This window comes from Theropithecus gelada, chromosome 2, assembly GCF_003255815.1.
Source record: "Theropithecus gelada isolate Dixy chromosome 2, Tgel_1.0, whole genome shotgun sequence".
NCBI lineage: Eukaryota > Metazoa > Chordata > Mammalia > Primates > Cercopithecidae > Theropithecus > Theropithecus gelada.
Genome location: NC_037669.1, coordinates 103,757,853 through 103,774,607, shown reverse-complemented (window position 1 = coordinate 103,774,607; position 16,755 = coordinate 103,757,853). Strand labels below are relative to the sequence as shown.

The 16,755-nt window shown below is 42.5% G+C and overlaps 1 protein-coding gene across 1 annotated transcript; it reads left to right on the top strand.

The window, feature by feature from the left end:
- Positions 1–3,211: 3,211 nt before the first annotated feature.
- HRG (histidine rich glycoprotein) lies at positions 3,212–15,596 on the top strand. The gene is made up of 7 exons (XM_025375951.1): positions 3,212–3,474; positions 6,270–6,386; positions 7,277–7,367; positions 8,977–9,143; positions 10,144–10,224; positions 12,476–12,577; positions 14,421–15,596. The coding sequence occupies exons 1-7, from the start codon at positions 3,292–3,294 to the stop codon at positions 15,243–15,245; spliced, it is 1,566 nt and encodes a 521-aa protein (XP_025231736.1). The 5' UTR covers positions 3,212–3,291; the 3' UTR covers positions 15,246–15,596.
- The last annotated feature ends 1,159 nt before the right edge of the window (positions 15,597–16,755 follow it).

The following is a 16,755-nucleotide window of genomic DNA, read 5'->3' as shown; positions in this document are numbered from 1 at the left end:
ATCTGAAAAAATGCTCGAGTGTTGCACCCATTAATTCGTCATCTACATTAGGTATATCTCCTAATGCTATCCCTCCCCCCTCCCTCCACCCCATGACAGGCCACAGTGTATGATGTTCTCCTTCCTGTGTCCAAGTGTTCTCATTGTTCAATTCCCACCTATTAGTGAGAACATGCGGTGTTTGATTTTTGTTTGTTTGTTTTGTTTGTTTGTTTGTTTTTGAGACGGAGTCCCGCTCTGTCACCCAAGCTAGAGTGCAGTGGCACACTCTCGGCTCACTGCAACTGCGCCTCCCGGGTTCACGCCGTTCTCCTGCCTCAGTCTCCCGAGTAGCTGGCACTACAGGCGCCCGCCACCATGCCCGGCTAATGTTTTGTATTTTTAGTAGAGACGAGGTTTCACTGTGTTAGCCAGCATGGTCCTAATCTCCTGTCCTCGTGATCCGCCCGCCTCAGCCTCCCAAAGTGCTGGGATTACAGGCGTGAGCCACCGCGCCCAGCCGCGGTGTTTGGTTTTTTGTCCTTGCGATAGTTTGCTGAGAATGATGGTTTCCAGCTTCATCCATGTCCCTACAAAGGACATGAATTCATCCTTTTTTTATAAGAACAAATAATTGGAAACAATATGCATGGCCAAAAATTGGGGAATGTTGAATACATTAACACATATAACATGCAATATTACGTAATCTCAAAAATAATCTTTCTGAAGAATATTTAATGATCTGAGAAAGTCCTCATGGTATACCCTTAAGGGAAAATACAATATTTAAACCATATATAGCAAGGGATTGTTAAAAGTCCTTCTCTTGGGAAAGGATTTGGGAGGTGAAGAATGGAGCAAAGAGACTTAATTTTTGTTTTACAATATTCTAAAATATTGTTGGCTTTTTTACTTTGTGCAGGGATTATGTTTATGACTAAAAATTATATACTTAAAATAACTCAAAAATTTAAAATCCTATAAAAACACAAAAGCATTTATAAAGCTTATGTGGTTTCTATTAACACCTGAAAAAAAAATAGAGGTTATAAGTAAATACATACTCAACTACAGCGGAGGGAAAGAAACACCTGTATGTACAGAATAATTCTAATGATGCAAAACATATATATTACATATATTCAAATAGCAAAAAGTATATGAAGTAATTATGCATTATAAATAGTTGGTTTTCCTTATGGTTGTAGAATTAGAGGTGAATTTTCTTTATGCTTTTTGTATTTTCCACATTTTTTGCAAAGAGCATGTGTTCTATTATGAGTCAAAAAGGTTTAAAGAATAAAAATTCGTTAGCTAACTCTTTTTTCTGTTAAAATATCCACGACACACAGAAATAACCTAAATGCAGAATGAAAATGTGAAGACAGCAGGGCACAGTGGCTCGTTCCTATATTCACATCGCTATGGGACGCCGAGGCAGGTGGATCACCTGAGGTCAGGAGTTCGAGATCAGCCCAACCAATATGGTGAAACCTTGTCTTTACTAAAAATACAAAATTTAGCCAGGTGTGGTGGTGGGCATCTGTAGTCACAGCACTCGGGAGGCTGAGACAGAAGAATTGCTTGAACCTGGGAGGCGGAAGTTGCAGTGAACTGAGATGGGATCACTGTACTCCAGCCTGGGCAACAGAGAAAGTGAGACTCTGTCTCAAAAAAAAAAAAAAAAAAAGAAAAGGTGAAGATGAATATTCTACCCGCCCAGTCTGCCCAGATACCACCTGTGTAAAGTCAGCACTTCCATCTGAGGCCACTCTCTAGTTTCCTAAATGCTTAATAGGAACCATCCCCAAAGCCAAATGTCACTTCCTGGATCAGGGTTCTCAGGACAGAGTGTCTCTCACTACCATTCAGCTTCCTCCCAACCATTACCATCCCAGCACCCTTAATGGGCTCTCTCCCCTGAAGCCACTCCCGTTGCCAGAATGGCATCATTAGTACTGTATGGCTCTTTAAGATTCAATAAAAGAAGAGGATGCATGGATCCCTGAGGTACCCCTTAGTCTCAGCAGAACAGTACGGTAAGAAAATTATATTCCTGCTCTTCGTGCCTCTTCCCATCCCCTCAACATTCCCATTCCTTTTCCTATACCAGCATTTGGTTCACCCAGGACACCCCATTTAGGGTGCAGCCAATATAGCCATAATAGAAAAACTTCATTAAGGAACTCAACTCATAATAACAAAAACTCAAAATAGTTTTTGTTTTAATCAATAGCTTTCCCCTTCCCCACTGGGTTGGAGCCTCTTAATAACACCTTGACCAGATTCCATACATTCCTGTCATTCTCCGTTACACTGGACTGGTCCCATTGGGTATTTAAAAGCCAGGGTTACTGACATTAAAAGTTCAGTCACAAACAGTATTCAAAACATGTTGCACTCATTAACCCTGAGACTTGTGGAAATGAGATCTACTTTTCATATACCTCCCTTTTTGTTCTCTCTTCAAATCCTTTCCCTCTCTTCGGTTCTCTCTAGAATCCCAGTAATTCTCAACCTTGACCGCACACACTGGATTACTTAGGAGTTTTAAAACTACCAATACCAAAGTCCACTCTCAGAGATTTTGATTAAATTGTCCTGGAAGAAGTCCTTGACATCAGGACTTTTGAAAGCTCCTGGGGTGATTCTAATATCAAGCCGAGTCTGAGAGACGTTACTGCAGACTCTCACAGACACGAGGAAACTAAGAATCAGAGAAGTTTTGTTGCTTACCCAGCATTGCACAGTAGGAAAGTAATAGAGCCAGGTTGAAAATTCAGATCTGACTTCAAAATGACAGCCTCTTCATTATTCTATTTTACCTGAAGTCACTTCCTTTTATAATGGTACCTGTTTAACATGTTCCCTCCCTTAGATAATGCAGCTGCCTTCTACTGAGGAGTTTTAGTGCCTTGATCCATCAATCCACTGACTGATGATGGAGATTTCCAGCTGAGACAGATAGGCAGATAGAGGAAAATTACCCCTAGCCCCACCCCCTACACCAGCATAGGCACTGCTTATGTTCAAAGACATACTTTAGATCTGCTATCTACTAGAAAAATCCAGATTTGTGCAGATCACAGTTCCACCCACTCATCAGCAGCATTTCTCAACTTTCTGTCCCCAAGACCCGCTAATCATTTACAGCTTGTTGATGGTTATTTGAACCCAGGGTCAAGGTGAACACCCCCAGTTACACAACAAAAATGTATCAAGGTTTTGTTTAATCAATTGCATGTGTTTCAGAAAGTCTGTATAAAATTCTCTGCAGTGGCAGATCATAGCAAAGGATGATTTAACAAAATGAAGGTGCTCATTGCAGCACTGCTTTTGATCACACTGCAGGATTCGTGTGCTGTGAGTCCCACCGACTGCAGCGCTATTGAGCCGGAGGCTGAGAAAGCTCTAGACCTGATCAACAAAAGGCGACGGGATGGCTACCTTTTCCAATTGCTGCGGGTTGCTGATGCCCACTTGGACAGAGTGGTGAGGAACTGCCATTGGCAGAGCTGAGTTGGGAGATTATGCATGGGGGCAAATGTGACTCTACCCCTTAGGCTTACTGCTTTGCACAATGAATGGCTTTGGTCAGAGTTTTTTGTTTGGTTTCTGTGGCTTCTCTAAATTGTTCTTTTTTCCTTCAAACTAATATTTGTTATTAGTGTGCCCTTAACTATGATTTGATTTGTGGGTACGTATAAGCGTTTATGCTGAGCCCAGTTACGTGCTAAGTACTGCCAGAGAAACATTAGAATAAACTATGGGCCTTGGCCTCCAGGCATTAATAATATGCTGGCACATACAGGCAAACTTTGTAAGTTACTCGGATAAACTAGAGAGAAGGCAAAGTTTTCTCAACCCTCCTAAGGCTCTTAACTTAGCCTGAAATAAAACTGGTAGACGAGGCCAGGCGCGGTGGCTCACGCCTGTAATCCCAGCACTTTGGGAGGCCAAGGCAGGCGGATCATGAGGTCAGGAGTTGAAGACCAGCCTGGCCAACATGGTGAAACCCCGTCTCTACTAAAAATACGAAAATTAGCTGGGCATGGTGGTGCACGCCTGTAATCCCAGCTACTCAGGAGGCTGAGGCAGAAGAATCGCTTGAACTCGGGAGGCAGAGGTTGCAGTGAGTCGAGATTGTGTCACTGCACTGCAGCCTGGGCAACAGAGCTAGACTCCATCTCCAAAAAGAAGAAGAAGAAGAAGAAGAAGAAGGAGAAGGAGAAGGAGAAGGAGAAGGAGAAGGAGAAGGAGAAGGAGAAGGAGAAGGAGAAGGAGGAGAAGAAGAAAACATGCAACTTTACTTAATCCAAGGTTTACCTGACACAGGAGTCTTCATAAATGAAGACTCAGATATCCAAAGAAACTGGCCACTTGTATACTTAGAATCCACGAAGAGTGTGCAGAATGCAGAAGTGTGATGGGACAAACGGCTGTAATCTAAGAGTCGTAGACTGAAAGAAGGACCCAGCAAGGCCTGTCTATTTGAGTTCTTCATGGCCTCTCTGTGTGGCATTTCTGGCTCCCAAGTATGAGACAGGATCCCTCTGGAATGCGGATCTGAGGACCTACTATCAAACAGAGTAGGTCAGAGAATTTCTTTATGGCCAGATCCTACAAAGAAAGACGCAGGGGGAAGGTTAGATTCATATTTTAGGATTTATGGATGCTTTCGGGGAGAGGGATTCTGCCGTCTGTGACCTGCCCTGGAGAAGAGAAATTTTAATTTCTATGACTTGCCTTGGGGGAGAAAGCAGAGTAGGAGAACAAAGGGCAGAAGGTCAGACAGATCTTGCTTCTGAGGCCCTTCCCATTTCCTTCAGTTCAAAGGACTCAGCATGCCAAAGTACCATACTTTGAGGTACCATGTCCTGAACCCCAACAATAGCCAAGTGGCCAAAGGAGTGGTAAATGTACTGGGGCAGTTTAATGAGGGGAGATCTAGTAAGACTGGATGGGAGGAGGCTTCCGCTGTGTAATGATGCATGGGTAAGGTTTGAACAGATCTGGGTAAAGGTGTTCCTGGTGAATACCTGGCACCACCACTTCTAGGTGGGTATGGAATCAGGAAGAAGGGTGTTAGGGAGCCATTGAATATAAGCAGGTAGGTTCCAGAAGTTCCATGTGGGCTCTGGAGCAGCCATCAGGTGGGAGCCAAGCCTGTGGGCTTGTCTTGAGGTGAAACAAGCTTGCTGTCTTCACTTAGATTACACACCTACCTAAACTGGACTAGAGGAGCTGATAGACATTACAGAGAGACATGAAGCCTGCCTCTAAGCTCCCCAGATAACCTACTCTCCCTCTGATGGAAAAACTGAAATTAAGGAGGGCAGACAAGGAGTACTACAGAAGACAATTTACCCTTCTGAAAGCATCACAGAGGCACTGTGGGTTGCAGAGAACACGTGTGCAGGAGTTTAGGACTCGAACAGTAATTCAGTGACCATTAGTCCCATGCCAGGCTCATCAACAGATATTAGGGTATAGGATGCATCAGCACAGAGCTACCTCTGAGAGCTAGGGTAGAGAGCGGGTGGGTGGGGAGGGGTCCTGATGTTCCTGGGGAAACTGAGGCAAGAGACAGGGACATGAAGTAGAAAGCTATTTATGTATTCAGGAATGAAAGAACAAGGGTCAGACCTGGGTAGTGGGAGTCAAGGAAATGAGACTGAGGAATAGACATGAGAGACGTTGCCAAGAAAGACCATTCAAGGCCTAGTACTGGATAGCAATAGCAAGGACAAGGAAGACATCTCATAGGTTTACATGTTTTACCCCAGTGTCTAAGGCAATATGTTGTTAGGGGTGCCACTGACAAAGACAAGGGAAGTGGAGAGGCAGCTGGTTTGTAAGAGGAGAGGATTTAGCTTTGGGCAAAGCGACATCAAAGCAGAAAATTCCATGATCAGTGATAGAGCTGGGCAAGAGGACACAACTACAAGGACAGATTGGAGGCCCTGATGAGGTCGTCATGACTTACACTTCTAGGTGTGTATAGGTGATGACGCCTCCACTAAACCACCACTGCCATTTAGTGATAGCTTCTTAAAGTTTATGGACAGAAGACACATCAGGACCACTTAAAAAGAAATTTTGGAAATAACTCATTGAAATTATGTATTGGAATCAATAGATCAAAGGACACAAAGGTAAGGCAATTGCAAAGACAGTGAGAGGAACAGGAATTCTGTTTTAGTAATAAATATATAGCTTTAATAAATTTCAAAAAAATCCACTAGGTTTCCATGTGCTACTCACATGTTGCTTTTGGCATTCCTCAGGAAAATGCAACTGTATATTACTTAGCCTTAGATGTGCAAGAATCTGACTGCTCGGTCCTATCCAGGAAACACTGGAATGAGTGTGAGCCACCTGATTCCAGACGTCCATCTGAAATAGTAAGTAAAGAGAGCACCTTCGCTCTGCTCTTATCATTCTTATTTTCTATCTACTGTGTTCACTCAGGGCAGCCAATGCCTGGGCTAACACAGTAGAAGAGAAAGGGCAGCTTTTGCCTTGAGAGTCACGAAAATCGTGTTAACCTTGAGCGATACTCTTGAGAGTCTTTTGGGAACCCAGTTCAAGACAACTCAGCAGGGTGTGTGTTCCCATCAAAGAGCATAACCAGCTGTGAGTCCTTTTGGGCAAATCACCTAATAACATCCCTCCACTTCGGTGTTTTTTGACTGTAAAATAAGAAGTGAGTTTAGGAATTCATGGACTCTAAAGGCCTTCCACTCCTGACAGTCTACAGGTATGAGAATCTATGAACTTGTAATTGTGTCCTATGAACAATGGTCCTATTTTCAGGAATGGCCAAAGGGATTACTTGCAGTGAGGAATTGGGTCTTGTTCGGCGCCTAGGATATACACTGAGGAATGAGATCTGGCTTTACATGTGGGAGGTGGATACTCAAATGCCAGGCTCTCTGACACAGGTGGAGAACATGAAGATGAATAAGCAGAGATTCAAGATTTCACTTCCAGAAAATGAGAGGCTCACACTCCTCAGAGTTTCACCACTTTTTCCCTTGAAAATGTTTGGGGTATGGTCATGATGCTTTAAATAGTTTCTTGCTGGTTCTCCTGAGGATTTTGAGTTCCAACAGGATGCAGCATACAGAAACTGACTAAGAAAATGCACAGTTTGAGACAAGCTTTGATGAAAGAAATGTGTTTTAAATGAACAGTAGGAGGTTGTTGCATCACCTTTTTGCTCTTTCACATCCAACCTGAGTAAGGCAGGATGCAATGACTCAGCAAGTCCTCAAGAACCTCTTTTTTACAGGTGATCGGACAATGTAAGGTAATAGCTACAGGACATTCCCATGAATCTCAGGATCTCAGAGTGATTGACTTTAACTGCACCACAAGTTCTGGTATGGTAATCTGTTAAATTGCTAATTAATTCTTGATTAATACAAATTCAGTCACACAGTGGTATTTGTCTCATCCATGTACATATGTATTCATATATATTCAGATGTATTCATACACATTTATGATGTACATGAAAGAAAAGCCTTCATAGACTTCATTATTATTCATTCTCCAGATAATAGAAGGGAGACAATTTTCCCCTGGTACTGGTACACCTTCCTTTAAAGAAATTCAATACCTGAAAATAGAGATTTAGGAGAGGTAGGTTAGCATCATTATAGATATAGGCTTTGGATTCAGACTTGCTTTAGCTTGAGTCATCATCTGCCAGTTGTATAGTCTTGGGAGGAAGTAAAGTCTTGGGACTATGAAGTAAAGATTATGACACTTTCTACTTAAGACAAAATAATTGATGCTCAAAGAGGTTAAATTACTTGGCCTCGAGAACAAAGCCAAGATATTGTGAAGATGTGACACTATCCCAGGAGTGTTAACTCTAAATTCCATAGCTTTTATTTTATTTTATTTATTTTATTTATTTATTTTTATTTTTGAGACGGAGTGTCACTCTTGTTGCCCAGGCTGGAGTGCAATAGTGTGATCTTGGCTCACTGCAACCTCTGCCTCCCAAGTTCAAGCAATTCTCCTGTCTCAGCCTCCCAAGTCGCTGGGATTACAGGCATATGCCACCACACTCAACTAATTTTGTATTTTTAGTAGAGATGGAATTTCTCCGTGTCGGTCAGGCTGGTCTCAAACTCTTGACCTCAGGTGATCTGCCACCTTGGCCTCCCAAAGTGCTGGGATTACAGGTGTGAGCCACCAAGCCCGGCCTCCATACCCTTTTAATTTACATTTTCAGAAAGAATCATCACAGAATTCCTTTTTAAAATAGCAAATCCAAATATGATATTAATACAAAAATGCAAGCTACTGCCACAGGAGGTTGCATTGAAGAAAGGATGATCTGTATCTTCTCCTCTCTCTGAGCAAAACTCTGTGTTAATGCTCCATCTTCCTCCTTGGCAACAGCAGGAAGAACTTATTAAAATATTAGTGGCCTGATGCGGTGGCTCACATCTATAATCCCAGCACTTTGGGAGGCTGAGGCCAGAGGGTCGCTCGAGCCCAGGAGTTTGAGACTAGCCTGGGCAATGTGGCTCCACCCCATCTCTATTGTTTAATATATATATTAATATATGTCATATTAATACATAAATATATAATATGTATTATATAATACATAAATGTATGACATATTAGATAATATATAAATATATAATAGATATTAGATAATAGATAATATATATTTATATATTAGCAAATGTCATATATATATATATGTTTATGTTAGCACCTTGTCAGTGGTACTGGTGAAGGCATCATGAGCAGGGGTCACAACATAGACATTGGGATCAGAAAGACTCAAAGGAAGAAGCAGCAGTTTAGCTCTGTTGCCAAATGGCTGATTGATCTTGAAGCAGTTACTTAGCTCTTCCAACCCTCAATTTGCCCATCTGTAAAATGAAAGTTGCTGTCATTCTTGCCAGCAAGCCACCATTAACATTTCCAGCCCTTAACTGTGACACTGCCATCTTCTTTCTCCAGTCTCTTTAGCACTGGCCAATACCAAAGATAGTCCCGTCCTGTTAGATTTCTTTGAGGATACTGAGAGCTACAGAAAGCAAGCCGACAAAGCCCTTGAGAAGTACAAAGAGGAGAATGATGACTTTGCCTCTTTCAGAGTGGACCGAATTGAGAGAGTTGCAAGAGAGGTGAGTCTCCACTGAGGTTCAGCTGGAGTCTGAAGGCCCAGACTCCAACCTGACAGCAGGAACTGAATGGCACACCCTCTCCACCTGCCTCAATTGACCAGCTGCCTTTTAATTTGTCACTTTTGGGGCCATAAAAGACAGGCAGCAGACATTTTTAAAAAATACCAAAAAATTGCCTTCCTCAAACACTTTTATTTTTTGAAGGGTGGGTAGGGGAGTGGACATCTGACAGAGAGGAGAGAAAATCTAAAGAGGAATCAGGGAAAGACAAGAGCATATGAGGGTTGTGTCATTACAAATCATCCAGTACTAACTCTTGTACTATGATGGAAAACTGAAGTTCAGAGAAACTACCTCACAACACCCAGTAATGTGCCTATGGCTAGACAGTTCCCTGCTCACTCTACAAGGACCCAAGTGCTTTCACCCAGAACTGTCTTGTAGAGCAACTGGTTGACATTTGCTATGCATTCAGAAAATGCAACGTTAAATAGATTGTGTTACATACAAGTAAGGAAATGAGTACTATGCAGCTGCTCAAAGAACGTTTGGACCCATGCGCACTGGAGTTTCAAAACATATTGGTATGGGAAAACGCAGGTGATAGAACAGTACTTAGACTATGAACCCGTTTATATGAAACGCTTAGATCTACCTGTGTATGTGTAACATATCTAGGAAAACACTCGAAGAGGAAACACATCAAATAAATGAGAATGACAACTCTGGGAAGAAGTTGGAGTGCAGGAGGGGTGATTTTTCACTCTACTTCATCATGTATTGATTACGTGAACCTTTTCAGTGAAATGGTATTCACCTTATCACTTATGTGATACATTTTTAAAAGGCAGAAACCATTTTAAAAAATGACACGTACTGGTGATTTTGAATTCTCATACTGCCTTAAAAAATACTGAATGGTAGTTATAGTTATCTACTGCTTTTTTCCCCCACTTTTCTTTGTCTGTTCTTGAAACTATTTTGATCCCATCTGTTCTAGAAAGGAGGGGAAGGAACCAGTTACTTCGTGGACTTCTCTGTGCGGAACTGCTCCAGACACTATTTCCCCAGACACCCCAATGTGAGTATAAGAAACAAACCTGCACATTGTGCACATGTACCCTAGAACTTAAAATATAATAATTTAAAAAAAAGAAATGTCTATGATCACTGACTAGAGTCACAGAGGAAGAAGAAGAAGAAGAAGAAGAAGAAGAAGGGGAAGAAGGAGAAGGAGAAGAAGGAGAAGAGGAAGGAGAGGAAGAAGGAGAAAATGAGGAGGAGGAGAAGGAGGAAGAAATGTCTGTGAAATACAAAGTATCGTCTTGGATGCACTTAGTACCTGCCAGGCACTCTTCTAAGTGATTTACACACAGGATAACTTTTATTTTTGAGATGGAATTTCGCTCTTGTTGCCCAGGATGGAGTGCAATGGTACGATCTCGGCTCACTGCAACCTCCGCCTCCCGGGTTCAGGTGATTCTCCTGCCTCACCCTCCTAAGTAACTGGGATTACAGGCATGCACCACCATGCCTGGCTAATTTTTGTATTTTTAGTAGAGATGGGGTTTCACCATGTTGGTCAGGTTGGTCTCAAACTCCTGACCTCAGGTGATCCACCCACTTCGGCCTCTCAAAGTGCTGGGATTACAGGCATCAGCCACCACGCCCAGCCTGTGATAATTTATTAACCCTCACACTACCATATGAGATAGATGCTACTTTCTTCCCAAATTAGCAGATAGGGAAACTGAGGCACAGAGAACATAAGCGAACCATAAGAACATGATTTTATAATATAAATTATATATATCTCAACTTAAAACTAAGTTTCTAACTCATTAGGATTAAAGGCTTAGTTAGAACTATAGCAACTTGTACTAAGACCCTACACACAGTGGTTTTCTTAATTCCACGTCATTGATATTCACAGAATCCCACTCGACAAATGAGGAGGCAACTGAAGCTCAGCAAAGGAAAGCTCTTGCTGATGTTGACAACCAAGCTGAGATTAAAACTTAGTTATTCTTATACAAAGTTCAGTGGGATTTTTCCTCTAATCATTTACCAATAGATTCCCATGTACCTGCAGGAAGACATTATTAATACTACCTGGCATTTGCATGGTGATCTACAGTTAAAGAAACACCTCCACGTCTATTATTACCAGGTCAGAGCCTCGTGAAAATCCTGCTAACAAGGAAAAGCAAGTATCTGCCTACATTTTCCTGTGACAAGGGGAGCTAAAATTAAAACCACTTACCTAAGGGCACTTAGCTAGAGAGTGTTAGGAAATGGAATTTTAATTATGATGTCAAGTCCAGATTTTTCTGAGGTTTAACAACACATTCTCCCTGGTCAAAAGGGAGAAACCATCCATTAGTACCTTTGTTAGCTGTTCTAATATCCAAACTGAACCAGGTCTAGAATCCTTAGTGGCCACCAGAAAAGACACCTCTCTCCCTTTTTCCTATGGTCAAGAAACCCTTTTGGTATGGATAATGTAACCCCAGACCTGATGCATCACAGCTGAAGAGGAGGCTCAGGAGTAAGTGTTTTACACCATCCTCTCATTTAATTAAGCCCTCCCACAACCTGTGAATAAATAGTATTATCCCCATTTTACAATGGCTGACTTCCAGAAATCTTTTGTAACTTTCCCAAACTCAGACAACTAGGAAATGGAGAAGCCAGGATTAACATAGGTCTCTCTGATTCCCAAACTGTACTCAGAACCTCGGTGCTTAGCAATTTCTTCTAGCAGACGGCCGTCCTCTTGTCCTGGTCCATCTTTCACAGGTGGGTTTAGGAGCTGGAGCACAGGAGTGCCATCCAGTTGTAGCCCCCATACTTGGGTGGAGTCAGCAGACACTTGCCTTGACAATGTCCATGAAAACCCATCTTTATGCCGTACAGATTCCCTTCTGTCCAACACTTTCCTCCAAGGGACTCGCTGAAGTTGTAAAAATCCCTCTTTGACACCATTCCTCATTGTCCTAGGCACAGGCAACTGAGGTCTCCAGGGCAGAAGGGTTGGCCTAAAGGCAAGGCAGCAATGATGTGGTTTTCCTCACCACCACCCTTGGGAAGCCCAGTGCCGGTGCCTGCTCATGAAAAAAACATAGCAACTTGAGTGATACCCTTCGCCATCTGCACTTTCCCCAAAGCTTGGTGAGGAAAGATTGCTGAACAACTGGTGGGGCTATCTGATCATGTTACCCTGATTTTTCTGAAGCACTTCTTCCTTTTCTGAATGTCTGGAAGCTAACTCCGGCTGGTCATCTTCACACCACCTGGACACACACACTAACAGGCTCCTCATTCTTTTGTAGGTCTTTGGATTCTGCAAAGCAGATTTGTTCTATGATGTAGAAGACTTGGACTTGGAAAGCCCGAAAGACCTTGTCATAAACTGCGAAGTCTTCGACCCTCAGGTGGGTTGTCTAAGCAGACTTTGTCGTGGCAGTGCCAGATTAAGTGACATATGTACACAAATAGTGTTGTTGGTTCCTAAAGCTCTATGTATGGGTGTGTGTGTGTGTGTGTGTGTGTGTGAGAGAGAGAGAGAGAGAGAGAGGGAGGGAGACAGAGAGAGACAGAAAGAGAGACACAGACAGACATGCAAGAAAAGATACAGAGAATACCCCACCACTGGGGAAAGGAGTGCAATTGCAAGCTTACACAAAAAGTATGAAAACTTTTCCAAGAATTGGAGAGGGTAACAATTGGCAGAAAATTAAAATCATGTCCAATTCAACCAAACTTGAATGAATTTGAAAATGCTCCTTATAGTCGGGACTCTGACGCTGAGACTTAGTCATTCCTAAGCTTGTATTATTGGGCACAGAATCTAAGGGGAATAAATTAGCCTCAAATTTATTATGTAAATGTATATAAAATGAGATGCAAAATCATATTTTGCATCTGTTTCAGAAATTTTTTTTCTGTTTTTACATGAGTACAAAGATTTGCTTCATGAAATTTTTCATATCAGAAACAAAACTGAAAATAATCCAAACATCCAATCCCAAATTTAAAAAAAAGAAAAAGAAACAAAGGGCAGGATTGTCACCACAAACATGGCTCTGTCTTTTTTTTTTTTTTTTTTTTTTGAGATGGAGTCTCGCTCTTGTTGCCCAGGCTGGGGTGCAATGGTGCCATCTCAGCTCATTGCAACCTCCGCCTCCTGGGTTTAAGTGATTCTCCTGCCTCAGCCTCCTGAGTAGCTGGGATTACAGGCATGCACCACTACGCCTGGCTAATTTTGCATTTTTAGTAGAGACGGGGTTTCTGCATGTTGGTCAGGTTGGTCTCAAACTCTCAACCTCAGGTGATCCACCTCCCTTGGCCTCCCAAAGTTCTGGGATTGCAGACGTGAGCCACCACGCCCAGCCTCTGTAGCTATTTTTTAAAAATTAAACTCCGAACAGGGAAGAGAGAGAAGAGGTCAAGTGTTCAACCTTTAGGAGTAAGGGATGTTGATATCGTCAAGTCTCAGTTAAGAATATCAGTTATAAGGCACTAGTTTTCCAGTGTTGGTCTACAGGTGGGCGCCAGGTGATAATATTGTTTCACCACTCTGTGTAATAAAAATGAAAAAAAAATAAGGGTAATGGAGTTTTTTATATCTAACATTTATCCATCTAAAGGACAATCCTTTACTCTGATATTGTGTTTCTGGCTCTTTTTTTTTTTTTTTTTTTTTTTTTAATCAAAATTTCCTTCCAGGCTGGGCGTGGTGGCTCACGCCTGCAATCCCAGCACTTTGAGGCTGGGATAGGTGGATCACTTGAAACAAGGAATTGAACATGGTAAAACCCGTCTCTACTAAAAATACACAAATTAGGAGCCTAGGCAACAGAGCGAGACTCTGTCTCAAAAAAAGGAAAAACAAATTAGGTGGGCATGGTGGCTTGGGCCTGTAGTCCCAGCTACATGGGAGGCTGAGGTAGGAGAACTGCTTGAACCTGAGAGGTGGACGTTGCAATGAGCAGAGATCGCACCACTGCACTCCAGACTGGGTGACAGAGTGAGACTCAGTCTTAGAAAAAAAAAATCGTTTCTTTTGTGAAACAATAATGGTGGTAAATGATACTTATGTTTGTATTTTAAATATCAACTGGGCTAGATAACAATTTGAGAATCCTTTTTTGTAATCCTTTTAAAATTGATTTGTGGAATCTATGATCTGGGAGTCGTTGGTGTAAATTGAGTCAAGTATCTAACATCTTCTTTTATGTTCCATGACGACAGGCACTTTTCTGTGTTCTTTTCCAGGAACATGGGAACATCGATGGTGTACCGCCTCATTTCAGACATCCCTTCCACTGGGGTGGGCATGAGCATTCTTCTACCACCACCAAGTCTCCACTCAAGCCCCATGGATCCAGAGATCATCGTCATCCCCACGAGCCACACGAACGTGGACGCCCACCTCCTCCAGATGAAAGAGATCACTTACATGGACCCCCACTTCCACAAGGCACTCCTCCACTATTGCCCATGTCCTGTTCAAGATGTCATCATGCCACTTTTGGCACGAATGGGGCCCAAAGACATCCTCATAATAATAATTCCAGTGACCTCCATCCCCATAAGCATCATTCCCATGAACACCATCCTCATGGACACCATCCCCATGCACACCATCCTCACGAACACGGTACCCATAGGCAGCATCCCCATGGACACCATCCCCACGGGCACCATCCCCATGGGCACCATCCCCATGGACACCATCCCCACTGCCATGATTTCCAAGACTATGGACCTTGTGACCCACCACCCCATAACCAATGTCACCATTGCCATGGTCACGGCCCACCACCTGGGCACTTAAGAAGACGAGGCCCGGGTAAAGGATACCATCCCTTCCATTGCAGACAACCTGGATCTGTGTACCGACTCCCTTCTCTAAGGAAAGGTGAGGTGCTGCCACTTCCTGAAGCCAATTTTCCCAGCTTCCCATTGCCGCACCACAAACACCCTCTAAAGCCAGACATTCAGCCCTTTCCTCAATCAGCCTCTGAATCATGTCCAGGGAAGTTCAAGAGTGAGTTTTCACAAGTTTCCAATTTTTTGACACATTCACTTCCAAAATAAAATGTGATTCCTTTGAAGAGGAAAATGAATTATACATTGAATTAGAATCATAAATAAAATGACCAGTAATTTTGAAAATTACAGTTCTTTTCTACTTGCTTTCATACTGGAGATGCAGCAAAATGTGAATGGGAAAAGAGATGGCCTGAGAAGAAAGATCAAATGGAAAGGAGAGGAAAGAACTCAGTGCTGCCAATTAGTAGTTAATTCTGTCACTCACCACTACATCACCTGAGGCAAATCTATGCCACTCAGAATCTCCTTCTTTCCTGGACTTAACTCTAATTCTAGAGTCTCTGTTACTGCTTGGGCTATACCTGGGCATACCAATAAAGTATGGTGTTGAAACTATTATTATTATTTATTTCATTTTATTTTCTAAGTTCCAGGGCACATGTGCAGGGTGTGCAGGTTTGTTACACAGGTAAATGCATGCCATGGTGGCTTGCTGCACCTATCAACCCATCACCTAGGTATTAAGCCCAGCATGCTTTAGTTCTTTTTCCGAGTGCTCTCCTGCTTCCCACCCTCTCCCTATTTATTATTATTAAAGTGACCTAAGTTCTCTCCTAGTGATTATTACTAGGCATCTAAATTTTCTTTTGGACAAATAAGTTCTAAATTCAATCATGAAGCAAACAAACTTCTGCTATAAATTGCAAAGAAGCTTGCTAACATGAATCATGACCATAAATTCAGGTGCACAAGAAATGCCACTTTATGATCAGAAAAAATTAGTTTCTATTTGAGGATGTCATCCTACTGGCTTAGTGGGAAATTTAACCCCGGTCCTTCCTGGAGTTCCCTCGCCCTACCCTGCTACTTTCCACACAAAGTTGGGCCACAGTTCTAGAATCTTACATAGTGCCAAGCTGTCCAGGTGGTGGGAATGAGTGACTATCCTTCAGCCAGGGTGACTGTTGGACCAATGATCATCATCATGAGTGATAGCCATCATGCTCAGGGATAGTCATGACCCTGTTCACATCACTCTTTCAGTCTGATTTATCTGCTACTTCTCTAGCAAACTATAAATGCAGGAGTGTCTGTACACTAGCAATGGACATGACTGCCAAGGTATGGCATATGGCTACTCTCTCCCTGGGATCTTGCTGTCTTCCCAGCCGCATGCCCAGAAAGCAGGGCAGAGGTCTCCTCTGCCTCAGAGACCCCTTACCCCACTCTTCTTCTTATACCTTCTCCCTCAGCTAAGGACTCTCTTGCTAGTCTCAGGTAAGTTCACTTTGTTTATTTTTAGGGCCAGAAGACTCTTTTTCCACACTGTACTCCTCTTTGTCTTTCCTCCTCAAATCAGGACTTAATCATTTGAACGAACTGAAAGAATTCAGATTCTGTCTATCTTCCAACTACAATAGTGATACTCAAAGTATTTCATAACCAACGTGACCCAAGCACTGACCAATCAGACCAGAAACAACAACCTATCAGAACAGTCACCATCCATAAACAACCCGCGTGACCACACCGGCAGATGCAGCTGAATGTGGCC

What these genes read in the sequence shown, in the direction of transcription:
- HRG (XM_025375951.1), top strand. Translation starts at nt 3,292, where the DNA reads ATGAAGGTGCTCATTGCAGCACTGCTTTTGATCACACTGCAGGATTCG. An exon ending in TAACTGCACCACAAGTTCTG is followed by an intron (nt 7,368 to 8,976) that starts GTATGGTAATCT and finishes TTCTTTCTCCAG; the next exon opens with TCTCTTTAGCACTGGCCAAT. An exon ending in TTGAGAGAGTTGCAAGAGAG is followed by an intron (nt 9,144 to 10,143) that starts GTGAGTCTCCAC and finishes CATCTGTTCTAG; the next exon opens with AAAGGAGGGGAAGGAACCAG.